This window comes from Pleurodeles waltl, chromosome 4_1 (genome assembly GCF_031143425.1).
Source record: "Pleurodeles waltl isolate 20211129_DDA chromosome 4_1, aPleWal1.hap1.20221129, whole genome shotgun sequence".
Classification (NCBI taxonomy): domain Eukaryota; kingdom Metazoa; phylum Chordata; class Amphibia; order Caudata; family Salamandridae; genus Pleurodeles; species Pleurodeles waltl.
Window position 1 is genome coordinate 807,507,507 of NC_090442.1, and position 26,644 is coordinate 807,534,150.

General features: G+C 40.1%; 1 protein-coding gene across 2 annotated transcripts in view; it reads right to left on the bottom strand.

The window, feature by feature from the left end:
- Window positions 1–26,644, bottom strand: part of LOC138288186 (protein NEDD1-like) — a 445,800-nt gene that overhangs the window by 131,216 nt on the left and 287,940 nt on the right. For both annotated transcript variants that reach the window (XM_069229528.1, XM_069229527.1), the window contains 2 exons: window positions 25,872–26,003; window positions 17,524–17,655 (listed from right to left, as the gene is read on the bottom strand). In XM_069229528.1, coding sequence (XP_069085629.1) covers window positions 17,524–17,655; window positions 25,872–26,003 — 264 coding nt within the window. The remainder of the gene's footprint in view (window positions 1–17,523; window positions 17,656–25,871; window positions 26,004–26,644) is intronic.

The following is a 26,644-nucleotide window of genomic DNA, read 5'->3' on the forward strand; positions in this document are numbered from 1 at the left end:
GTTATTCCACTTGTCTTCTGATACCTTTTTCCAGTTTCTTCATGTGGATCTGGGGGGCATGGTGCCAGGGTAGGTGGGTCCTGAGATGGTAAGTGTAAACTGTGGGGGTCAGGCCAGGTGAATGGTGTGGTGTGGATGTACCCGACTCTGTTGCTGGAGGTGAAGATGGGGTGGGGTGTGTGTTCTGCTACGTGGGTAGGGTCGGTGACAAACTGCTTGAGGCTGATGAAGCTTTCCACATTGTGTTTCACATTATTGAGAACACTTTATTTTCATGAATTATTTTAAAAAATGAATAATTAAATGGAAGAGTATTAATACAGACAAATTGAATGAACCTTGAAACTTGCATTCGTTTAAGTAATGGAGAAGATAGTCTTACATGTCCATTGGACAGAGCCTGACATTTTTGTTATTTCCCATAGCAAGGACCAATGTTGGAGTTTATGTTCTGGTGACACCCTGGTATCAAGATTTGAAGCATTAGGAAACAGAGTACACGGATTGTGCATGAGGGTTGATGTACAATCTCATACCTTTTAGACAATACCACAAAATGTGACATTATCACATAACTTACAGCTAGAATAAATTGCCACAAAATAGCCCTCACTAACTACCTGCTCAGCTTTCTCTAAAGCTTCTTCTCAATAGCCAATATTAAGCCTTGTGCATCCTCAGACCTTTTCTCTTTCATGATTGTGAGATCCTCTCATCCCATGATAAAAGCTTTGTAATGAGGTAACAAGTTAATATCTGGCTTAAACAGGATTAGTCAAAGTTGTGCTTTAACATTGCCTCACAAAACATTACTTTGGGTGACACTTGCAGTACTGTTGTGAAGACCTTTCGGACCAGAGTTGATTCCCCCAGTTTTTAGCATTATTTTATATTTCAAATTTTATGCATTTTCACTGCACTGCTTTTAGCAATGACATTTTACCCTCATTTTTTGCATGAAATTCTTCTAGGAATATGTGGTATGAGTTGCATCTATAGTTAGCCTTTACACAACATGTAATCAGTACTTTCTGTTCAAGGCAAGGAACGCTGCACACAATATCCTAGTTCTTGTGTTGCCAGTTTAGGAGACAGCTTATAACACCTAGACACAGGATTGCATCAGAGCTGTGCTTCCAACACAGTATGGGTTTATTATATAAAGGGTGCACTGACCGGAAGGGGTGGAGGGCACTTCAGCCATGACCATTCTGGGATGAATGCTGTGCTCGACTTGCAACTCTGCTGGTGCTAATCTAGCAGCTCCCAAGAGGATTGCCATTTACACCACAGGCTGGTTCCTGACTCTGTCTTTAGGTATGGGGCTGAGGCTAATCACTTAGATCGAGACAGGCAGAAGGGCACAGCCGCAATGCTTTCAGCAAAGTCTTAGGGTTAGGTTGGAACCTCTAAAACCTCTAGAACACATTTATCATGTTTGGATTATTCATTGTCTTCAACATGTTTATCGTGCTTTTTACTTTGCTTGGTTTCATATACCTAATTATCACAGCTCATTTGATTTATGCAAGAATACGTTTGATTTCAATAAACATATTGATAACTCAGTTTGTATATCTTTTGTCCCTTCGCCTGGGCATGCATGAGTAATACAATGAAAGGGAGAGACCCGTTTCCACGACTTTCCTGGGAAGTCAAAGTGCCATAAACACTTTCCAACCCAGTAGGTTTAGGGGTTTAGGTGAGGCACTGTGAGCTTGCCAGGAACTGAGCCATTTCAGATGGTGTGGCCAGACTTAGTGTCCCACATTCTGAAGTTCTACTATCTGAAGTGCGCAGTCTTATCTTAGTAGGACCCATTTAACATGGTGCCACCAATGTACTAAGGTCAGATATTTATTTAATGGGTCTTCTGTGTAGTTTTCTCTTGTGTGCCCAAGGTGCCCAATTCACCTAATACAGAGACATCTGATGATAGAGATAAAATCCTTCTCAGCAGTATAGGAATATATTTGTCTGAAGGTTGGGCAAGCTTAAACCTCTAAAAGTGTTTGACGGGAGAGGATAGCAATTAGCCAGTGTTGCAGCCTTGAAGTTCAGGTCAATAGAAATGTGCCTTTGAAACGTCACTGTTAGGCTTCTGCCCAAAGCCACACTGTCTCCCTCATTACTCAAACTGTATCTTTTCATCTTTTGAACGTCCATTAAGCTTTAGTAAACCTCCAAGTCCTAGACTACATTATTTTTTATATGAGGTACTGTACGATACTGGCTTCTCTAAATTGAACATTTGGCATTTCAAACAACCTTTAGTGTTTTGAGCAACTACCAAGAGTGGTGGTGGACATGGCGGGTTGCGTAGCGGCCGCAGCTCGCTAGACGCACCTCCTGCTGTTCCTGGGGGCGTGGCACGCGTATGCAGTGATCGGCTGAACGTGCCGCTCGACTACACGAACTTCGGAGACCCAGCTGTTCCAGGCTCCGGGTGAGGCACCCGGCGAGAGGCTCCGGCACTGGGGCCGTGCCGCGCTGGAGCTCCGCTGGGTGCGAAGAGGCTCAGCGAGGATTCCCCCTTTGGGGGAATCCAGGCAGTCAGCACCGGCAAGGCTCCTGGTAAGGAGTCCCGGGAGCCTGACAGCGCGGTAACGCGCCTTTCTTCATCCCTGTTGAACACAGAAAAAATAAGTAAGGTGGTGGGTGTTGTGGGGGCCAGAGACACTGCAGATAAGAGTCCTCCCTCACCTCTGCCCTGTTAATACCCTGCAGGTGGGGGGGCTGGGTCTGGGGGAGAAAAAAAGAGATAAGGAAGTTACTGGCAGACAGGGTAAGACTAAAGGCAAAACTTCGGACCTAGCGAACTGTTTACTCAAAATAATGAAAAAAGGAAGTGAGGGAAGACCAAAAAAAAATAAGCACAGATTTGCGCCCACATTAAGAGCTTATTTTAAGGCTAGGCCAGAAGACATTGTGCTGGTACCGGGACAAGGAAAAATGGATACCTATATGACTAAGCACACCAGAAATAATGCAGACTCCGGTGAGGGGGGTGTAAGTAACCCTCCCCCTTTAACTAACAATTTGGCTCACCAGGAAAATATACAAGCCGGTTTTGAGGCTTTATTGAGTCAAGGTGGTAATTTACAGGAGGTAGGAGTTGCGGCAGAAGTAGCCACCAGCCCCCCCTTCCTCAGGCCCTGGCCCCCGACCCAAGATATAGCCTTTCCATGGAGGAGATGATTCTCGCCATTTCGGAGGACTTAAAAAAAGGCTTTGCAAGCTCGGAGAGCAATCAAGGGGAAATTAGAGAGGCCTGTGAGGTACTGGAAAGAAAGTTTGATAACTTAATGGAGAGGATTCAGTCATTGGAGGAGATGGTAGGAGGGATGAAGGAGGAGTTAAAACACCAGAAGGATGAGATTCGAGACTTAAATGAAAAAGAACAAGGATTACAAGTAAAAATTTAGCAATTGGAGAATTATTCACGTAGAAATAACATAAAGCTGTTAAAAGTCCCGGAAGGAGCAGAAGGAGCAAATCTGAAGTCATATGTGGTTTCCCTTATTAAATCTGTGTGCGAATTCGAAGAGAGTCGAGAAGAGATTGAAAAGGATATTCAGAGAGTTCACCGTGACCCTTTCACAAGGCGGCCAAACAGCACTAGACCAAGGAAAATCTTGGTTAATTTCCTAACTTATCATTTAAAGGAAAAAAATGTGAGTAGTGCATTGAAACAGAAATCATTAAAAGTTGAAAATGTGACATTCGAGATTAGATCCGATTTATCTAAGATTACAATAGACAGGCAGTGGGAATTGGGGAAAAGGTTGGATGAATTTAAAAAGTTAGGAATTACGGCACAGTTGGAGTTCCCAGCATTTTTGCAGGTAATGTATAACAATAAAATGTATAATATAAGGGAGACAGTCAGGGCGGATGAGCTTATAAAAAAGGAACAGACCGATCATGCAAAATAAGTTTTCTTGAAATCTTAAAAAGCTCCCAGGTAGGCGGGGTGCTCTAAAACAAGGCCCATGCTGGCTGATATAGTGGGGGGGTCCCCCATGGGAGGGTGATGGGAGGGGAAGATATTAGGTGTTTTTTTTTTTTCTTTTCTCTTTGGGTTTTTTGATTTTGAGTTTTGCGTGGAAATAGTTCCTCATTCACCGAGGCAGAGGGAAGGCGGGTTAGTTTGGAATGGTCAGATTGAATAAAGGTCAGGGGGAGGGGAAGTCTACGATTAAATTACTTTCCTGGAATATTAATGGTTTAAGGACGAAATAAGACGGAATAAAGTCTTACAATACTTAAAAGATTCTCCGGCACAAATTTTTATTTTACAGGAAACTCATTTGACTGTAGATGAGTGTAGGGAGTTATTCAAGGCCCAAAAATGGGTGCAAATGTGTTTTTGCACCACCAACAATTTTCACACAAGGGGAATAGTTATTTTGGTTAAACAGGGACTACAAGCTAGACTGGAAATTTTAGAAACAAGGGCAGATCAAGCTGGTCGCTGGGTCATAGTAAGAATTCAGATTGGTGAGATAACTCTGGTATTGGTTGGATTCTATGGCCCGAACTGTGATGATATTGAACCTCTTAAAAGGGTTTTTTCTCAGCTAATCGATTTCTCAGATTCGGGTTTTATGACGGGGGATTTTAACGTGGTGCTGGATAATAGATTGGATAGAACGGATACTTGTAGATCCTTAGGCACGCCAAAATCACAACATTATTTAAGGAGAATGATGAAGGATTACGGTCTGTGTGATATTTGGCGGAAGAGGGAAGGGGGAGCTAGAGTCTTCTCTTTTTGTAACAAGAAATATAGCCATGCTTCACGTATTGATTATTTTTTAGTGGATGATAGGTTGTTGGAAAATGTTGATAGTATTGAATATTTACCCCCGCATTTATCAGACCATGCAGCGGTAATGTTGCATTTGACGCTCCCACAGAGAAGAATGTTTAAGAGGTGGACATTGGAGCGCGCACTATTGTTGGAGGAGGATGTTTCGGTGCAATTACGCAGAGAGACTGAAGGTTTTTTCAAGGTTAATATAGGCTCAGCATCGTTATCAACGGTTTGGGACTCCTTTAAGGCTGTAATACGAGGGGAAATTAAGAGTATCTCATATCATAAACGTAAAGTATTTAGAGATGAAATAAACATGTTAGAGCAGGAAATGTTAATAAAAGGTGAGAAATTGGTTGGTAAAGGGGAAGGGGCCCAGGAGGAAGCAGGAAGAGCGGAATTGGCTGAGCTTAGAACACGAATAGCAAATATTTTACAGGCACGTATGGTTAAGAGATGGGAGGTTAGCAAACTAAAACATTTTGAATATGGGGAGAGTTCAGGGAAACTGCTCGCCTGGAAAGCTAAAACAGATCAAGTTAGGGGCCATATTAAGGAAATAGCGGCTGAAGATACTGGTGTTAAACTGTTTCATACGGAAGATATTGAACAAGGGTTTCAAGACTTTTTCACATCTTTGTATACGGAGCAGGTAGAGGTGCGAGAAGAAATGGTGGAGGATTGGCTAGCCCAGGATGTGTTACCAGAAATCTCGCAGCAGAATCAGGAATTTCTTAACGGCCCTATTACGGTTGAGGAAGTGAGGGCGGCCTTAGCTAAGGGTAAGGAAGGGAAAGCCCCGGGCCCTGATGGCATTTCGGTGGAGTTGTATAAAGCATTAGGTGATGTAATTACCCCGATCTTGGTTGAGTTATTTGGCAAGGTTTTTTTTAATGAGATAAGTATGCCTGCTTCGTGGAATGAAGCAGTCATTACACTGATTCCGAAACCCGGGAAAAATCCAACTCATTGCTCTTCTTATAGACCTATCTCATTACTGAATAGTGACTATAAGCTGTTTACTAAAATAGTGGCGGATAGATTAAATAAGGTAGCAAATAGCTTAATTCACCCCGACCAGAAGGGCTTTGCGAAGGGGAGGTATCTGCATGAGTTGACATACGAATTAATCAGGGCTATAGATATGGCAGTATCGTTGGATTCCCCCTTGGGGGTTATTACGGTAGATGCTGCCAAAGCTTTTGACCAGGTAAACTGGGTCTACTTGAAACTTCTGCTAAAAAAAGCTTAACTGGGAAACAACCTCTGTGGGGTAGTGGATCAGATATATAGGGCTCCTATAGCTAGAATATTAGTGAATGGGAACCTTACTGGGCCGATAGCTATATCTAGGGGCACTAGACAGGGTTGTCCGCTATACCTTGTACTATTCAACTTATATATGGAACCGTTTGCGAGGAAAATTCGGCGGAATATGATGATCTCTCCTTTTAGTTGTCAGGGCTGGGAGATGAAGCTTGCTCTGTATGCTGACGATCTTTTGCTATATACAGATAATTTAGTAACTGCATTCCCCGAGATCCTTAAACTGGCCGAGGAGTTTGGTAAGGTGTCTGGCTATCAAATGAATGTGGAAAAAACAGAGATCATGGCTTGGAATATGGAGTATAAATCTGTTTATTGTAAAAAGGAAATTAGATATTTGGGAATTTTGATACCTCAAAATGTCAATCAGCTAGCGGAGAGGAACCAGTTAAAATTGTTGGCGGAATGGAAGAGTTTACTACAAGGTTGGATTCATCTTCCCTTAACAATAATAGGCAGAGTAAATCTGGTAAAAATGGCTATCCTTCCGAAGTGGAACTTTTTGTTTTCTACCTCCCCACTTCCTATGCAGGAAATATATACAGAAAAAATGCAGCGTCTTATATGCGATTTTTTGGGGAGATCTAAGGGTGTTAGAATCTCTCAGAAGAAGTTACGTCGGCGTAAGGTTCAGGGCGGTTTGGCACTACCTGAGTTGCAATATTATGCATGGGCCTTTCTTCTGAAAAATTTTAGACTCTTGTCTCTTGCTTCAGACTCCACGACAACGGGTTTAATGCTTAAGATAATGGCTTCTAGTATCAAAGGTGCTTCAACTAACTTTATGTTTAAATTTGGGGACCCTAAATTTTTCAAAAAGATAAGGTTGAAAATTATGCGAGGGCTAGCAGAAAGTTGGTATCATATCAGGCAATCTGCGAAACTCACCTACTACAACATTGACGCACCTATCTGGGATTCCCCGGGAACCCCAGAATGTTTGAGATGTTTTGGCGTTACCGATAAGACAAGCAGGATTAGAACATTGGGGAGACTTGTTTTCAGAAGGGATTTTTCTCTCTTGGGAGGAACTGCAGTCGAAGACGGGTGGTTCTTTGTCCAGGTGGACATTTTTACAAATAAAAAAATGGGCTCAGGGTATTAAGGAAGGTGTTGGCATGTTCAACCCATTGAGTGAGATCACCCCGAGCCCACTAGGAGGTTCCCCCGGAGTATCTGCCTAGTATTGGGGGATCCTGGAAGGGGTGGATGGCGAGTTCGTACTACCCAGCGATTTGTAGAGGAAATGTTTTCCAGAAGAGCCAGCTAATAGGTGGTGGGAAGAGTAATTAAAAATGCTTTTTTGTATTTTGAAACCTGCCACTCTTAGGAAAAACCATTATTTTACGATACATAGAGTTTATATTTCCCCTGAAAAGCTATCTAAAATGAAAGGAGGGAAGGAGGTGAGATGTCCAAAGTGTGGTCTAACTCAAGCAACTGATATTCACATGTTTTGGGAATGTCCTGATATTCAACACTTTTGGGAAGGAGTATGTGAAACAATCTCAGGTATATTGAATCGGGGAATTGAACCCTCTCTCCAGTTAATAATTTTTGGGCAATTTCAAGATCAGCAGGGGCGGCCAGGTCGGGACACTATTGCAGATAAGAAGTTTGTATTTTATGCAATATTGTTGGGGAGCCGAGAAATATGCAGAAAGTGGACTTCTAAAGACCCCTCCAAGCCACTCAGAATGGCTTAGGGATGTTTTTTGTACAGCAGAATTGGATCGAAGGATGGGGGGAAAGGATAGGATGCGGGGGAATTTTTGGGTGTCATTAATGAACTGGAAATCAGGAGATTGATGAATAGATGTTTGTGTAAATGCTGGAATGGAAAAGTATTTGTGATATTTTTCCAATGATTTTACACCCTGCTCTGAAATCCTCATAGAACTGGGACAGTCTGAGGATTGTTTGAGAGGAATAGGCAACCCCTGGCCGAGGAAAACTTCCTGCGTTCTGGTTGAAAAGAAAAGGAGGTTTACATAAGGCCTAGGGTGAATGAGGGCCAAAAAAAAAAAAACCTTTAGTGTTTTGTTACATTTGTGTGTTCTCTTGTATATTTTGCATAGTTTCTGGGGTGTACATTGTAGTCTTTGGGAAAACCTTGAAAGACTGCATAAGAAATGTATTACTTTATTCAGGTATTTATCATAGGGAATCAGGACTTCGCTGAAGTTAGAGCAGCCTGCTAATGCAGAGTCGTGACATTAAGAACATGTACAACTTGTTTAATTTTAGGAGGTCAATACACAGTTAAATCTTACTTGTTAACGGATGGGTCAGACATGGTGTAGCACTGACAGACATATCAGTCCATTTCCAAGTTACAATTAAGCAACTGTTGGCCATCATATCTCCCAAATTCTGTTTGTCCACACTTTTATCTACCTTCCAATTATCCAATACTTCGAGCAAACTGAGTAAATCGTTTGAAGATATGTTGTCTCTAATGGCTTTATATTCTGTCTTGAACTCTCAACATAAAGGATTAAACCCATTTTTAGTGTCAGAGAGTGTTTGAAATAATAGATCTAAAATGTTCCTTGTGAATTGCCCTGCATTTTGGAGGTATATTATTTTCCCACAGCCTTGCTAGATAAATTTGATCACCATCATCACCAAGAAAATGAAAGCCTTACTTCATATTTTTCCACAGCATTGATATATAAATCTGGTCACCATCATCATCAAGAAAATCAATGAATTGCTTTCATCTTTAAACACTATTATAATACTTGTTCTACCTGACTGAAGTGATTGATTTCAACATTTCCCGAAGACATTGAAAACATCAGTCCAGAAATCATATATTTTGGACAAATGTATACTTTCATCTTCTTCACTGATGCACTGTTCTTAACAAAGTTGAAGTTTTTCATAGTGCTGAAGCCAATACCCTGAGATTCTTGTAGAAGAAACCATTCCATGTATAATTGTTTTAGTGATATAACTTCTTGGTTCTGATTCAGACGGCTTTATTGCCAGGCCTTTGAATATCACTGTTCATGGACTGGATGGAAAATATTTAACATCGTACCAATATCAGATATTTTAAACAAAATAATTATGAATATTGGATTGGTCCACTGTTGAAAATTGGGCTACTAGCGGAGGGGGTGAAACTGTACTCAAGTTGCAACCACAATTCCTGTCATAGTGAAACACAAAAAAACTGCAAATTAACCTGTGCTTAAGCCTCTGGTAGCTTGGCACACAAGCTTAACTTAGAGGCGATGTGTAAAGTATTTCTGCAGCACTTCAAACAGTAACAAAGTAAAAAACACAAGACAAAAACTATTTGAGGTAAAAATGACAAAAATCTAATCAGTAGAACTGGAGATATGCAATTTTAATAATTCAAGGTAAAAAAGGGCCTAAGAGCACAAAGCGCCACTCGTAGCTATCTGGTCATGTGAGACAATGCAAAAGTCAAACGTTCAGGCCGACCATGATGGAGCACAGGTCGCATACAGGGACCAGGTTAGTCCCGCTGAAAGAATAACCTTCAGAAGTCCAATGTGAAGGGTGCCGTTCATGGTGAAAGTGGCCATGAGGAGCTGGGAGTACATTGCAGATGGTCGTCAATGTAGCCTGAAGAGCAGGCTCGGTGTCGTGGACAGTCATAGATGCAGCACAAAGATCCTGGGAGGCACTGCAGATGGTCGTCACTGTAGTTTCAATTTGGCAGTCTCTCTGGGCTGCTGATAATGTAGCGAGAACTTCAGATCTCATGCTGCTAAGTGCAGCTGTGGCGCAATAACCTAGGTTTACCAGTGCTTCGTGTTGGTGGATAGAAAGATATTTGTGCAAACAGGTCTGTTTGGGGTCACGAAAAAGCCCAAAACTTCAGGATTTCCCCTTGCTTTGAAGAGAGAGCTCAACTGAAGCCACACCTATCAGAAATACCCCAGGTGCATCCTGAGTTATCTGTCAACATCCCCAGGGATTAGGATTGAATCATATCTCTGTTCTTGGTTAAACCTTCATGTTTCTAAGTAAACATAATGTGCTGTGTTACACAATTGGTTTTATCAATGCTGGTTTTACCGATGCTTGTTTGCTAATGTGAGCAGGGGTAGACATGTGCTTCTAATTGGGTGTGGTGTAGACATGTGCTTCTAATTGGGTGTGGTGACTCATCCACATGTGGAAACTCAACTGCTTTCCTGATTGGCTATAAAAAGCAGAGTGAAGCATGCCTCCCTGCTTGGCTTTGTTTTGCTTCCTGATCTCAGCATCTGATTTGCCAGTCCAGCCCCTGCTGTCATCCTCGTATTCAGGACTTTTGAGGCGATTCTTTCGTTCGTTCCTGTACTAGCTGACACCAGGCATTCCTCCAGCACTCTGGAAAAGACTGCAGCTAAGTGACTAGTATTCTCCAGGGAGTTTGTTCTTTGGGCGCCGCGCTTTCCTAGAACAGCTGGTGTATTTTAGACCTCATATTTTGGCAGAGTGCTGATCTTGAAGAGACAAATCAATTTCTGAACATTCTACATTATTATTGTAGTTACTTGCCTAAATGTGCTTCAGGAAATCTGCTTGAGCTCAAGTACTACAGAAAGTGACAGTGCAATTTTAAAAGAGCATTTATGTGACTTTTCTTTCTCTAATAGCATAACTCTTGGATTTAAATTGTGTCATTCTTGCCTGTGTTTCAGGTTTGAGGAATTAGCTTTTGAAGAGTTTTTCACACACACAGTGAAACCAAACTGTGCCACCCTAACGGTTTAAACCCAGAGTGGACATTTGTATTTCTTGGATTGTTTTTGTTCCTTTTGGTTTAACCATATGCATGCAGGAAAGTTATACGTGATATAATTAATGCCCTTGTTTGTCTTTCTTGTGCATGATAAGTGCAACCACAATTCTAATTGTAGTGTGCAACAGTGAATCTCTGTGAAGCCAGCCCTAATGTTGCAGTATTTTTTGTTATGGTACTCAGTTTGGGTTTTTGGTAATGCAGTGTTTGCAATTGTGCCAACAGTTATTATTATCCAAGAGAAGTGCTGGAACATCCCGGTGTTCTTCTACCGCTCCTGTGCCCATATCAGAAAGAGAGATTCAGTTTCAAGGAAGCTGAGTGCACTAACTCCACTATCACTCTGTCAACAATGACCTGCGCCTCCGAAGATATAGGGTGCCTTGCTGGACCGGCAAGATGTGGCAGTGATTTGTCTCTTCCACTCCCCTTTTCCTTTTCCTTTTGGGACACCTGCCTGGGTTTCTGTGTCCACCAGTAAGTGCTGAGAGGTGTTCCAGGAGGTCGGTGGCATACCATCGCCTCTGCAGGGATCCTGCTTTTCAGGTGCGTGTCTCCGTCTCAACAACACCATGGGTCCAGAACCTGAAGGGCACCTCTCTGGGTCAGGAAGTCACTTCAATAGAGGCCAGCGGGGCTCAGGTAGGACCAGTTTAAAGTCTGGGCAGAAGGTCAGTTTGGTAGTTGCTGGAGCTTTTTATGGCCCTGTAGCTCAGTAAAAGAGTTCTGTCAGCTGGCCCCTGGAATCACTTCAGCCTGGGATGAAGGGTGTGGGTCCAATCTTCCTTCTCAACAAGCAGGGCAGCAGAGAAGCTGTTTGGCAGTCATTCTGGCATCAGAGAAGCACAGTAGTCCTTCCATAGTTTCGACAGGTCCAAAAGAGTACTGAAGAGTGGGGTCCGAGGGTCCATTATTAATACCTGGTACCCACTATCAAAGTAGGAGACGTTCTAGAGAATTCCCTTTCAAGTACTGAACGTTTCCTGCCTCCCCTGTCTTGGCTTTAAGATGACTGCATGAATGATACAGAGGTGACTAGTCTTTTGTGTGACAGACTATTCAGTTGCAAGTGGGGCTGTGTTCAGCTTAGCCCCCCACATCTTGCCAGTTGATGTTCCCACCCAGGCACACCTAATCTATACATTGTGTGGCTATCTGGGAAGAATAAACAAAGTCCAACTGCGAACTACACTCAGTCATGTGACCCAGGAAAAGGCTGCAAGTACCAAATAGTTAGGACAGGAAAATTACCAACTCTTTAAAAAGTGGAATTTTCAAAATTGTAACTTGAAATCCTATTTTGAATTAGAATTTCTCAAATAACAAACATGGCATTCCTACCCGATTCCAACTGGAAATTACTGCTTATTAAATGCAACAAAGGAACACAATCCTATGGGAGATGTTGGCCTCATAGTTTTGAGAATGCATTTAGGAGTTTATCACTACTGGGACATGTAAACTTAAAGGTATGTGTCCACCTTTTTAGATATACTGCACATCCTACCCTCTGGGCTGCATAGGGCCCACCCTAAGGGTGACATATCTATTAAAAATGAAGGTTTGAACCTAGCAAAAGGTTTATTGCGCCAGGTTGACATGGAAGTTCTAAACTGCACACACAGGCTGCAATGGCAGGCCTGAGACATGTTTAAAAGACTTTTTAAATGGGTGGCACCGGTAGGGTTGCAAGCCCACTCGTAACACATATGTCATGTAAGTCAACGGGTACATGTAGTATCACTATACTAGGAACTTACAAGTAAAATAAATCTGCCAATTGAGTGTAAGCCAATATCACCATGCTTAAAGTAGACTGCATTAGCATTTTAGTACTGGTTAGCAGTAGTAAAAAGAGCATAGTCCTAAAAACCAACAAAAATAGGTTCAGCAAATAGAGTGATGGCAAAAACAGTTTGGGGATGACCCTGCACATAGGGCAAAGTCCATCATCCACTCTGATGTTGTCTGAGAAAAAAGTGACCAATCTGCAGCTATTTGAAGAACACATTCTTTAAAATCACAAATTGATGGCGGCCACTTCTCTAGAATTCTCATATACATACGAGGAACAACAAGATTACACCAGATCACCATTTTGGTTGAATGCTACTGATACTTTCTATTATGACTCCCAAAAGGAAGGGGAACACATCAGTCCCTCCCACCCTCACCTCCCCTCAGTAAGACACTTCTGGCTTATATAAAGGAATTTTGTGCATAACAAAATACATTTGTTGCTGCTGTAAAATGTGTTTTTGTGATTCAAATGGTTTGCAATGCCAAACTTTCTTTTTTTTTTTTTTACATGAGGCCTTATTGAGGAATGTGAAACCTGTGATGGTTCTATTGCTATCCAGCACTTCAGGGTCATGTCTAAATCCAACTGTCAGCAACTGAGTCATAGTTGAGGGATACTTGTATCAATAGTAGCAAAAGGACTCTGACATAGCCTTTAGCAAAATCTGGGCAAGGGGTCCTTTGATAAAATGGATGCCTTAATATTAGAAATTATACCAATGGTTATTGGGATTAATTCAGCCCATGATTCTAACGTATCTTTTTTGGGAGTGATATTTTTTCTCTCCATATCGAAGGAGGGGTTATGTTTGACTTCATTGTCTCTGATTGACGTGACCATGTTGGAAGTGCAATTCTAACTCAATGGACCTTACTTTTATAAATGTTGTAAAAAATTAGGTTATTGGTTGAGGGTGGTGAAAACCCAACTAAAGCAACAACCTCAATCCTTGTTATGGTGTACCACAAAAGTCACTAAATAAATGTGTGCTTAACCCTGTGGTAGCATGGTACAAAAGCAGTCGGATTTAACTTACTGGCAATGTGTAAAATATTTTTGCAGCACAAAAACAGTAGTAAAAGTAAAAACACAAGTAAAAACACAAGAAAAATCCCAGGCCAATTTAGAAAAAGAGAATAAGCCTTTATGAATAAAATGGCACCAAAAAGAATTAAATCCAATCAGTAGATCTGGAGCATTTTTTTTGTTGTTGATGATTTTAGTGCAAAATAGCACTTAAAAGATCAAAGTGTCAACGGTGGGTATCTGGATGCGCAAGACCTGGGACCACGTCAAAAGTTAAGGCCAAACCCAAAGGAGCATGGTCAAATACATGAGGTAGATTGGGCCCAGGCCCTGCTCACCTCTGGACTTAGAATACATTTCTGAGAAAAGTTCTTGAACAGGTAGAGTTCAGTAGGGCAAAGAAGCTGATGGTGTCCAACGAGGAGATGTTGTTGTCGGAGAGCTGATGGACACATGAGGATTTTTACCTTCGGACTTAGTCACTTATTTGGAAGTTGAAGATTTCCAGCGGGATGAAGCTGCAAGATGTAGCGGACGAGGGCTTCAAGCCAGATACCTCTACCAAGAGGTCCTGCAGAACAGGATTTGGTGCTGAGGAGAATGTAGTAGGAACTACCACAAAATAAGGCCGACGGGCGATGCACTTTGGTCAGATCAGCTGGCAGGTAGGTCCTAGTCATCTATTGGTTCTGAGGACAGTTTTAGGTGAAAAATATTTTAAGTCCCAAGTTTCAGAAGGATCAGCACCTCTAACACCACTTCCAAGGGTCTGAGGTTTGGGGGAGAGGGCATCACTTAGGGGGGACAGGATTCACTCATGCCAGGGCCACGTTTTGGGTTCAAGGACTCCAGAGCTTTTTATGTTCCCCGCAGCTCACATAGGGGGCTAGCCAACTAGCCCTTGGAGTCACCTCTGGTGGTCCTGGGTTCAAGAAGGTTGCTCAGTTCTCCTTCAAGCAGCAAAGCGGGATTGAAAGCAGCAGGGCAATCCTCTGGTAGCAGAATGGCCACACTCAATGGTCCACACAGCCAAACTTTAGGAGGGTTTAGGATGGGTAAAAGGTTTTAGTCTAGGTGGAAATGGCAGTTTAGAACTGAACTACAGGCTGTAGTGGCAGGCCCGAGATGTTTTAAACTGCTACTTTAGTGGGTGGAAAACTAAGTGCTGCACCCTACTACTAGCATTTATCTTATAGACCCTGGTTACCTGTAGTACCATATACTTGGGAATTACAAGTAAATTAAATGTAATTCATTTACCTGATAATCAGGTAGATGCCAATTGTACCATGTTTTAGGGGTAGAGCACTAGCACGTCAACACTGGTTAGCAGGGAAAAAGTGCACAGTGCCCGACCAACAAAGACATGTTTGGCAACAGCAGGCCAAACTTCGGGAGAAACCCTGCATAAAGGGCCAGTTCCAACAAGGTAGCTGTGTGGACTTCATTGATTGGCTCTGGCGAATCTGGAATAGCAACCAACAGCTAGGTGTTAACTGTAACATTGCTTTGAGGTAGGAAGATTTTGTATGGTAAAAAGTTTTTGTATTTGACTTTCTATTTCATTTTTTGGGGGAGAAGAGGTTGGAGAATTTAGATATTTTTTCTCCATCTCCTCCCTTATGCTCATATGGTTTTCCAAATCTTTTGTCATTATTCAACCATCTGGCAAATTTTAAGATGTTTTACGATTTGTGGTGGTGGCAGTGTTGCTCAATGTTTCTTGTCATCCTGCTATATTACTGTAGTACAGTGTAGTGGTCATCCGAGTTTCATACAGTGGACTATGAAATTTAAAATCATGTTGGTAATGCATGTGATTTCATTGAAGATTACAATGACAACTTCTGGTTTAGCATGTAGAAAATGTTTTGAAAATGTTTAAGAGTTTATGAATGTAGTATGACAAACAAATGTTATATTGGAGATTAGTAAGTGATCTTGGAAATAATCCGGTCAAGTGTAGACACGCTAGTGCTTGTGGGGAAGGAGCATATTGTAGTAAGTTATAGTTCTGTATAAAGGATTTGAGAAGACATGCATAAATGTCTTCATCCTTTTTGCAGTGGACGTTAAAACGCTATTGAAAATCAGAGGGCAAAAATACAAGTGCTGGTTAGTACTTTTTTCAATTAAATACTTTATGAAAATATATCTATTGCCAGGTGACTGGTAGAGGATGTTTAACTCTCATGATTAGTTGTTATGCTGGCAATCTGTGTTTAACTAATTGTATTTGAGGCAATCCTTGTAGGTAAGGGAATGTTTGGCGTTGGCCGCAAACAAACATATTGGCTCTGTTCAGATGCACAATTCTGTATAATGGTAGTAGTATTTAAACAAATAATCATTTGATAGAGGTTCTAAAGCACATTTTTTGTGAGCATGAGAGCATCAAGGTTCTATTGGATGAGAGGATATAAAAGCACCTTTAGAGATTGCAGATTTACAGTTAAAGAGGGCACTGTTAAAGTGTTCCATGGGTTAGCATGGCGTTGGGACAGGGCAATTGTCATGAGATATTTTGACCAGGCTGCTCTTGGATTGTATATAGTCTGTCAAGTTCTGTAAATTATGTAAATGAGATGTGTAATAGTGTCAGAGAACCCAGAGTCTTTGGTTATGTGGAGTGCATGATGAGCGATAGGGGTAAAGCCACATCCCTGAATCATGTTTGGCATGATGGCTACAGGAGGATTTTGTGATAGATTTCATAAGTACACTGTTTATAAGAGAGCTGATGGGTGTCCTTTAATCAGTTCAAAAGCTGAACTGATCAAGCTTTAATTTGATGTAATCAATTTCACTGTGGGAATTTACCATGAAAGTATTAGATTAGCCAGTGGAAAGAGCCTGTACCCCCATGATACAACTCTCCAGGAGTGGAATAAAGGAACAATGGAGTATATTCTGGAATATTTCAGTCTATGTGCTGATGCCGTGGTGTTATATCGTCGGATCACAAAGTTGATTAGCAGAGGAAGGCTGTATAGTGGAGCTGTAACTGTGTGGGTAGTGTTTGTAGGTGCAGTCACATTGGAATCATTCTCAGTGCAGAGTTGTTTCATTTGCTAAATGGCTAGTTTCACTTGAGTTAAAACATTCTCTGCAGTAATTCTGCATGCATCATGGGAGGTTAATTATCTGCGAGGGCAGAGATGGAGGGATTCAAGGAGGTAGAATATTAGGACTGCGTATTAACACCTGTAATAGGGCCTTCAAGGTATCAATCACTGTATTGGAAGTGTGGAAACTGATAGCAGAAATATGACACATGACGTTCCATTATAACATGGTTAATTATCAACTCTCATCACACGTTTGAAACTCCATGGTGGTCAGTTTAATTCCATAGGATATATTGGATTTATTCATAACAGAACAAGTTGCAGTGTGTTGTTGCACAGAAGAGTGGAGATCAGTTTGAAATGTGTCCAATCTGAGGCTAGGGTATTTGTGCCTACCAGAGTCTCTGCGTAGAGTGTGAGGATTATATGTTTGAGATTTTGGGATATTTTCAGACAGGCCAGTGGAAACTGGATTTCTTAGCAAAAAGAGGCTGAACACTAACAATAAGATACATCAGCATGTCTGAATATTACATTCTTTCTATCCCTCTTTGCTTGGTACTGATGACAATAGTCTTTGGTACTAAATCCCAGTGATGGTCTGCTGACATATCTATTTTACAAACATCACCTGTAATCCTTTTGGAATACAACTCACACTAATGTGGACCTTCTCAGCAACAACACATATAAACAAAACCATCAATACAAAACTTACCATTCCTGACTGGAGAGAACATGTCACACAAACTGCTTCTTCTGTGTACTTCTTTGATTTGTGAATCTACATATTTTGTGAACACTTTGCTATTTGGATGCTTTCCACATGTGCTGGCTCCACAAGTTGTCTCTGTAAACAAATAAGTGAGCAGATCAACTATTTTTGAGAATGTTGTTTGCAATGTTAATATTCGAAAGACAGCAGTGAATATTGACAATAGCTTCTGACAATTAACATGGACATTACTGTAGCATCATAAAGTGAAAACCTGTCTACTCTTCGAATCTGTTCTTTTGCTTCACAAGCATGACCTTTAAAACAAACTACACTGTGGTCTTCAAAATGCAATGTTTTAAAACGTAGATCTTATTGTCACTATATGTACATTTTACCTTTTATTTGGACACATTTGCAATCTCTACTTTTCTTTGGTTTGTATCAAAATGCATGCATGACAAACAACTATAACAGTTCCAGAACATCATGGAATTCCGCATTTAAATATCAAAATTGCCTCTTTTGCTGATGGGTTGATAAATAAGCAATGTAAATTCAGTGCACTAAGTTATTAGACTGCTTCCATGCTCTATAGTGCCTATATAGTGCTCCCTCCTATCTACTTGCAAAAGGGCATTAGATTTGTGTTATGATCGGTGGTGTTTGGAACAAATCATAAAATCATAACACAGAAGACCCACTCCACCAAAAACAACCCTCGAGCATACCTGGGTTTTTAGCACCACGCTCCAATGCAAGAATATGTGTTGCCTACATAATAGATCCGACCATTTCATCCAAAGTCGTTTCAACTTTTAGCTTTATTTAAGCTCCCAGCTGTTGGCTTAATTTTCGGTTAAAAGCTTAAGGCTTAAGGCTTACATGCATTTTGGATTTCAAACGTCTCAGGGAATCACTGCTAATTCAGATTTAGTGGTCACTTTCAAATTTTTAATGCATCTACAAAGCCTGCATCAGTGTCCTAGGAATGTCCTTGACATGCATGTCATCTGCAAGAGCCATGTATTCCAAGAAAAACCTTTATTTTAGTACTACCTTTCGTATTGCATTGTCAGCACAGCTTTGCTGATTGAACCACGCAAAAAGCTGGTAGACATCTGCACAGTCAGCTTTCTTGATGTTTAAGAAAAAGCATGTGTTGCCTGGAGGCTTAAGACACAGGATTGCCTCATAATGTGGCCAAGCACTCACAGAAACCTGTATGAGATCACTGCAATGGTCTGCAGAAGTGGTGTACTGAATCTTGATCAGGAAGTAGACAGAGTTAAGGCCATCCAAATATATCCACATACCATGCAGCCAGTTTTGCTTCACTAGAACCTATGTATTGATATGTTATGAAAAGGTTTAGGAACCACTGTTGACAGATGACAAATTTCAATTCAATTTAGGGCTCACCATGAGAAAAGTCACCAGAATAGAGATGTTGTTTTGCCTTCTTCCTGGTTTTTACTGACATTTTGTCAGTTTTCATATTCACCAGACTAAGAGGCGAGTAACAAGTGGAGCAAGAGTGAATTATCAGACTCAGCTAGTATTTAATAGGAGTTTGAGTTCATGGCAGTTTGCTACCGAAATTGAGACATGCGTTCTGATCGGAACCCTTTACAAGCTATGGTTCAGGCCATAACTGATATTCAAAATCTAAAAACAGCTCTCAATGAAAAGTTCTATTTATGGGATGAACTTGATCAATTATCCTTGGGGTTAGGGAATAGAGTTGCGTCTCCTACCACACCTTCCAGCAGCCATAGCACTATTATCCTTTCTCAAACAGAGCCAGGTCCTAGTCAAAGTTACACATTTTTAAAGGTATCTTTAATTTCAATTATAAGTAATTTGTTATTTTATTTTCAACATTATTCTTATCACGAGAACGACTGATGTCCTGTGACGAATTTCACTTTATCAAAGCTATTTAAAAAATATAAAAACATACATTAATTTGTTCTAAAAACATGTTCTATCATTTTTACATGCGAGTATATATTTTCGAGTATAACGTATCTAATATGTATGAAATAAATAGCAATTCCTTAATCCTTATCATACATACAATTTATGGTACAACAATAACAAAGGTTGTCCAATGATTACATTTTTCTAATTTTTCTCACAAGTACAGAATAAATATGGCAGCCTACCACTAATATAACAATTGTAATATCAAATTATTTATATATTTTATTTTCGTGGAACTCAAATGTATATTTGCTCTATAAAATAGTTTACCTCAAGTTTGATTGAGAACATTTTTATTTAAGCACTCTACATTGACAGCTGTGGCTTCCCCTCTTTTTATAACCAAAATTAAGGGTGATCCTTGTCCCTGCATTGATTATAAATTTGAAATAAATTTGAAATCAAATTTTAATCTCAGTCCACAGAATCAGTACTCAAAACTCTTTACTAAGTATGACCATTGTGAGGCCTATACTTTGGTAAGAATGAGAGCTTGTGATAAGTGAAAGGCAGTCTTTGATAAATGATAGGTTAAGAATTAGTATTTAGTAATATCCTTTTATCCATGTAATGCCACGGTGACGTTTTGAAATTTGGTAAATTATATATTCCAAAATATTTTGGATATTTCCAATTATTTAGACAGTAGTTTCCTTTTATATAAATGATTTTGATCCAGCTGAAAGTCTTGAAATATTATAAAGTTCAGCAACATATTAAAGATAATCCTCACAAGAGAATTGATTGGGAATACTAAGTTTATGTTATCTGAAAAGTTTACATCCCAGAAACAAGGTTCTTTTGGTCTCATGATGCCCCTGTGGTAGGTCATTTTGGAGAAAGGAAGACCAAGCTTCTTGTTTCAAGGCATTTCAAATGGTCAACTATTAGTAAGGAAGTTAGGATATACATTAAATACTATTTTACTTGTTCTCAGATAAAGGACACTCTTACAAAACCATCTGATCTTGTGTCTACTTCCAACCCCACATAAACTATTGAAATAAATGTAATTTGATTTCTTTACAAGAGTTGGTAAGATTTAGTATTCCGGAGTTTTGATGTTTATTGATTATTTACATACCAAGTATAAGCTTCTTCTTGTAGTTTGGATGACTATTGAAGTACCATTCTCGGAAGCCAGTTAAGATATATAAAGAAAGACATCACCAGCATAGCAGTGTTTTTCCTCTTTCTACTCCCTTTCCTCTATGTTTCACTGACCATAACTCAGTAGACAGTGAGGTTAGTTTGAGTGGAGCTGTGGTGATTTATAATTAGGCCCAGTCTGTATTGAATTGGTTTCAGAGTTCTTGGTATTCATATTCAGCGTCCAGGTGTATAGTTTCATAGCTCCCAATAGAAATTTGTTGTGTTTCTGTGAAAGGCCTGTATTAAAAACAGTTAATCATCAATCAAGTCAGTCCACCAGTTGTAGATTTGGTGTTACATATGACCATGCTGTTAATACGAAAGATAACACTCTATCCCCACTACCGAAAAACACGAGACACTTGAATTTCCTTGACAATTCCAGAACATGGGCCTGGCAAATGCTGCTGGGTCATCAGAAGTCTCTAAAATTATCCTAAACATCTGGTCTCTGAACTTGAGGGCAACAATAGCAGGGGAAAATCTATTCACAGAAAGGAATGTTCTCTCCACATCTAGAAGTAAAAATGATTTACACATCTTACCAATTGGAGTTCCCAGATGCAAATGTGATTGATTACGTCAACACGTTGAAAGTGCAAGTCTGGAAGGGTATTCGTCCCCTCCTTAGTTTGTAAACCTTTAGTTTTGGTTACACACAAGATGAGTGACAAAAACAAGAACATCCTAGAGAGTTGGCTGAGAGGCCTACACCGCCTTCCTGTTTTTTTTTTCCACATAAAATATATCCGTACGTGGTACAATTGGAGCTTCAAATAACTTGTGTACGAAATACTTGGAGAAGAACGGAAGTTGTTTTCCAATTCCAGGATGTTGTAGCGATGATCAAATCTCTAAAAATCTCTAAAAGGAACATAGTGCAGGAGAAACAAGGGTTGTAGAAACCAAAGAAAGAGATCCACCAAGGCTATGCAATTTACAGGGAAGAATTATTGCTTAGCAAGCACAGCTAAGAGCAATCTATTAGCAGTTGTAGCAGTCCAGGACTCTATGCTGCTTGACACAGGACTGTGTGTGCACATCAATGTGTTACAATGGAGTAGACTTGAGAAACAGGCATTTTAAACTGCAACCATTCCATTCCACAGACTCGAAAAGGAGCTCAACCATTACATATGGTCACTGAGGAATGTATAAGAGGCAATAATAGAAAGCAAATAACATGATAGTATAGATCACAGACAGACAAGGAACAGCATGTGGCATGATCATGGGTTAACACTCATCTGTGTACCACTTTAGAACCGATTGAGAAGTGAAGAAAAATAAGTTAATTTTTGATGTGCAGGGGATTTGGCCCAAAGTAATCTCTCCATAATCCAGCACTCCTAGCCAAGGAGGGAGGAAAAGGGACTGTTCAAAAGACTGTTCAGGTAAATTATTTTGAGGGGCAGAAGCTCTAAAAACCAATTCATAGATAGCCTTCTTAACAGTACTCTTTGGGTTTATATTGAGCCTCCATTTTGGGTCACATGTCAACTATAGTAGGAAAATTAACAGCTGGAAAAAGGCAAAAGATCAAATTGTTGAACATGCCTAAAGACAATGACAAAAATATAAAATATGCAACTTTTTTTTACGTCTAGTAACGAGGAGGAAATATGTGACAATAGACTCAACATGTACGTCTCATCATGGTGCTGTTTCAATAATAGATGGTAACATAACGATGTTATACACCAAAGATCACAAGAGAGATGGCCACATATGAAATCACAACAGGCATTGCCTTTGCCTGAAAAAGGGAAACACACTCATAAAATAAGCTAAATGGCACGTCTGTAGTAATTAAATAACCTGCTGGTGGCATGAGCAATCAAAGATTTAGCCATGCCAAGCGAGCAGGGAGCGCACAGAAGCAGATCCAGTGGTTCTTGTCCAATGATGGATCTGAAACCTACGAGATCTCAATGTGAAGCAAGGCCCCTTCGAAAATTTAGTTCTGTGAGAAATGCATGCCAAGATGTAATTAAAGAAGCACAAAATAAAGCCTGTCATAATAAAGAATAAATGGAGGGACTTATCTGTACAAACTGCCAGAAATAAGGAACTTTAGGAAGACAAAAACTCTAGCTGCTCCTCACTCAAACCTAAATTGCTCCAGTTACTGAGGCAATGCAGAGAAACTCTGATAACTCAAAAAACAGCCAAAAGGGTAAGGAATGTACTCCCCAACAAACTTAGGGGAGGGAGTTGATGAATACTATGAAGAAGGAAATGGAACAGTGAAAAGAGTCAAGAATACGCGAAGAACAACTTGCTTGACAGCTGTATTACTAATGTAACCTTAGGTAATCAGTAATGCCGCCTTATAATGGCCAATTCTGGTATGGCTCAAATAGTCTTAATCTGGATGCTTGTAAAAAAAAAAAATATATATTTTTTTGAAATTGTAGAGTCTAAACTGGAAAGCTTTACTAAGAAATATCTCATAACTGTGATAAGTTATGGGGTGACAACAATCATTTTGCTCTCCCTCACTGAGCAAAATAAAATATAACCTGTGAAGATGCTGGGCAAAAAGGGCTAAGAACGTTTACCAGTTAATTTTCCGTTCCAGTTCTTCAGGACATTTGTACCTCAGACATAAAAAGGATATTAGTATATATTAAAACAACTCTCTTGGGACATGGAACACAAAAGCATTCTGCAAAGAATACCTGCCTTTTTGAATTCTTTTAGATTTCTGTTCTGGACCACCTCTGCAGCAGAAAGATGCTGATCAAACTAGAGGAAGAAGTGCTTCAGTTCCCAAGCAGAAACCGCTGGTTGAACCATGGGAGATTAGAAAGCGAGTAGAAGGCACAACAGGAGCTGGAGGCCAAATCAAGAAGAGCATTTGTTACCAATATATATATATATTTTTTTTTTTACAGCTTTTGAAAACTCACCCTCAATGTGAAATTTTGAGGTCTGTAAAGCTAATTGTAAACTCACATGGTGGAAGCACATATCCATTCTCGTAGATTCATCGAAATCCCCATGTGGGTCTTCCTGCACATGTGGGTCATGGTGTGGAAATATTTTTGAATGTACCTCTTCTTAGGGAACTTGTGTTTGCTAATAAGCTTTTGCTAGTAATGAAGTAGGTAGATATCCTGAACAGAGACTCCTTAGCACCCAATGGGTTAGTTTCTGACACAGAATGCAAGAGTGACATAATCCTATACCTCATGAAATCATGAAGCAAATCCACAATACCAATAGGGAATGACTTCGATTAATGTAGGGACAGTCATCAACACACAGGGCAAGCCTACCAGTTCCCACTAAGGTTGGAGAAGGCCATTATCCTACATTGTAGGAGAAAATTGCAAATGATGTCTCCTGTTATGCTCAACGCAGCCAGCCTCACAAAGGAGGTTTATGTATCTGGTTAAAACATATGCAGGTCATTTCAGAGCTCTCATGTGCAAGGACCCTATTTTGACAGAGGGAACACCACTGTAAAACAGCAGAATTTCACCCCGCCTCACTCTTGATTTCCCAACTCCATAGTTGTGAAATGCACCACTGAAGCCCCCACTGGCTCCAATGCAATCCTCTGACTGAGTGGCCTGCCTGACCAGGTGGTGCCAGGTCACACTGATGGTCGCCCTGCTCTCCTGACCATGGAGTAACGGTCACTCGCTTTCCCTTCTAGTGTCCTAGTTATGAAGCATGTCAGACAATGGCATGGAGAATACAGAATGGTCTTTATACACAGGAAGAAAAATTCCTTCACAATTAATTGTGTTTTTTATTTAGAGAAAAAAAGACTCCTGTTTTAGGAGTTTCTTTCCTCTAAATAAAAATATTTGCAGGGCAGCTGCTTTAAATATTGTGCCTGCTCACCAAACCTTCAGTACTGTGAAAGGAGCTGCGGCAGCTCCGTTCACATCCCAGACATCCTCTGCAAATCATGCATGGATCTCAAAATAGCGGCCACGCCTCAGTTCCAAAAAGACTTCCAAAGTCTTGTGAACAACAGGCACACGAGGAAACTACTGTACCATGCACATCAGACTCTATGGCATTAGGCTCCTTTCAACTCTTCACAGGCTAATATTCAATACAATACAATTGATGATTGTCAAGTTGGTTTATGCCCTACACGTAGCACTCAAGTTGCCAATACAGCAATTTTGGATGACCTGCATATGAATGCAGATGAATGAGTCCTGATTTTTTTAAACCTGTCAGCAGCATTTGACATTGTCATTCATACAAAGCTGTATATGAGGCTGGATGAATGTAGTTTTATTGACCGTGCTGACCTGTCTTGAATCATTCGTGGCAGGCTGATCTCAAGCTGTAATACTTAGCCCTAACATTTCATAATGAGCCCCACAGACCTGTGGTGTCCAATAAAGATGGATTTGTTGATGTTCCTCTTCAATGAGTCCTTGCTTATTTTGTTAATATTACTGAATGTATGCAAGCAGAGGTGCTTGAATTATGCAATTGATTTTAAATTAATTGTGAAGATTACTCCATCTACCTGGGAAGATGGAAGCTTTTGGACACTATCTTCTAGTACTGGACACGCCAGTTACACATACATGCTTTTCATTAAACTCTCAAGAGTTACTGGACTTTTTGTTAGCAGGTGCTAACTACTACACTTGTCTCCACAGACCAAGTGACTGGAGTTACCAGAACATAACAATATATTCTTTGAGAGATGTTCAGACGTTCTTGGACGCAGAAGTCTGCGGAATCAGTTTAAGCTTGATTTTTTGGGGAGTGAGAATAACATTTTTGCTTCCACCTTGAAATTTAGTAGATCCTCTATTTCTTTCATCATTGGAAAGGTTTACAGTCTCTAGCATCTTCATCACACTTTGTGCTATGTCAAGACTGTGTTCCTGTTCCTAATGAACTAGTGACCTGGAAAAGTGTTTCTTTCAGATGAAACACATGGTGGCTGCACTTGATGTATTCTCATAGACATGTTTTCTATTGTGCCAATTCTGAAGAAAAAAAAATAACTTTTCATGGAACACTGCTTATGGACTGATAACATTTGTTAAAAAGATTAACTAAGAGTGAATTCCGAAATTCATTATAAACTGTATTCATTTGTATCTTATACAACTTGCACCTGGCTGATTTCTATTTCATGACATCCTATCAAAATTATATCATATTACTGGATGCATATAATAACAGTTATATAAATGAAAACCAAAAGCAGCCTTAATTTATTTTACCATTTTCAAATGGAAAGAACATATCACATAAACCACTTCTCCTTTGCAAATCTTTGAATTTGGAATCCATACATTTTATGTAATCCTTTGTGTTAGAAGACTTTTCGTCTAGGCTGGCTCCGCAAGATGCACCTATAATGAAATAGGTAAGCAGATCAACTATTGTGAGAGTGTATGTTGTAAACTTAGCATTAGAAAGGCAGAAATGAACAGTGAAAACTAAAGGATTGACATTGGAACATATTGAAGTCAAAACTCTTGCTGTTGTAAGGTTACATATGTTTTTATCATTTCAACCATCCTCTTTCTTCAGACACACCACTGCTGCAATATAACCCAGCAGACACTGACCTTAAAGGTCAAAGTTTTAAAACATCTTCCTTGGGAACAATAACAGACTGACATGTTTTATTGCAAGAGGAAACTGTTAATTATGGTTGGTAATAGTGATAGACAATAACAAAAAATTTGACTGTATTATCTGGTTTGATATATATATATATATATATATATAGACTTTTCATCCTTGGCGTGGTCTCCTTTAACATTTTGCCTCTGTTCCCCAGGTTGTTAATGTGTGGTTGACTCTGATTTTACTGTTTTTGTTACTCTGGGCACTTAACCACTGCTAACCAGTGCTAAAGTGCAAGTGCTCCTTTACAACGTGTATGTAATTGGCTTATCCATGATTGGCATATTTGATTTATTAGTAAGTCCCTAGTACAGTGCACTAGAGGTGCCCAGGACCTGTAAATCAAGTGCTACTAGTGGGA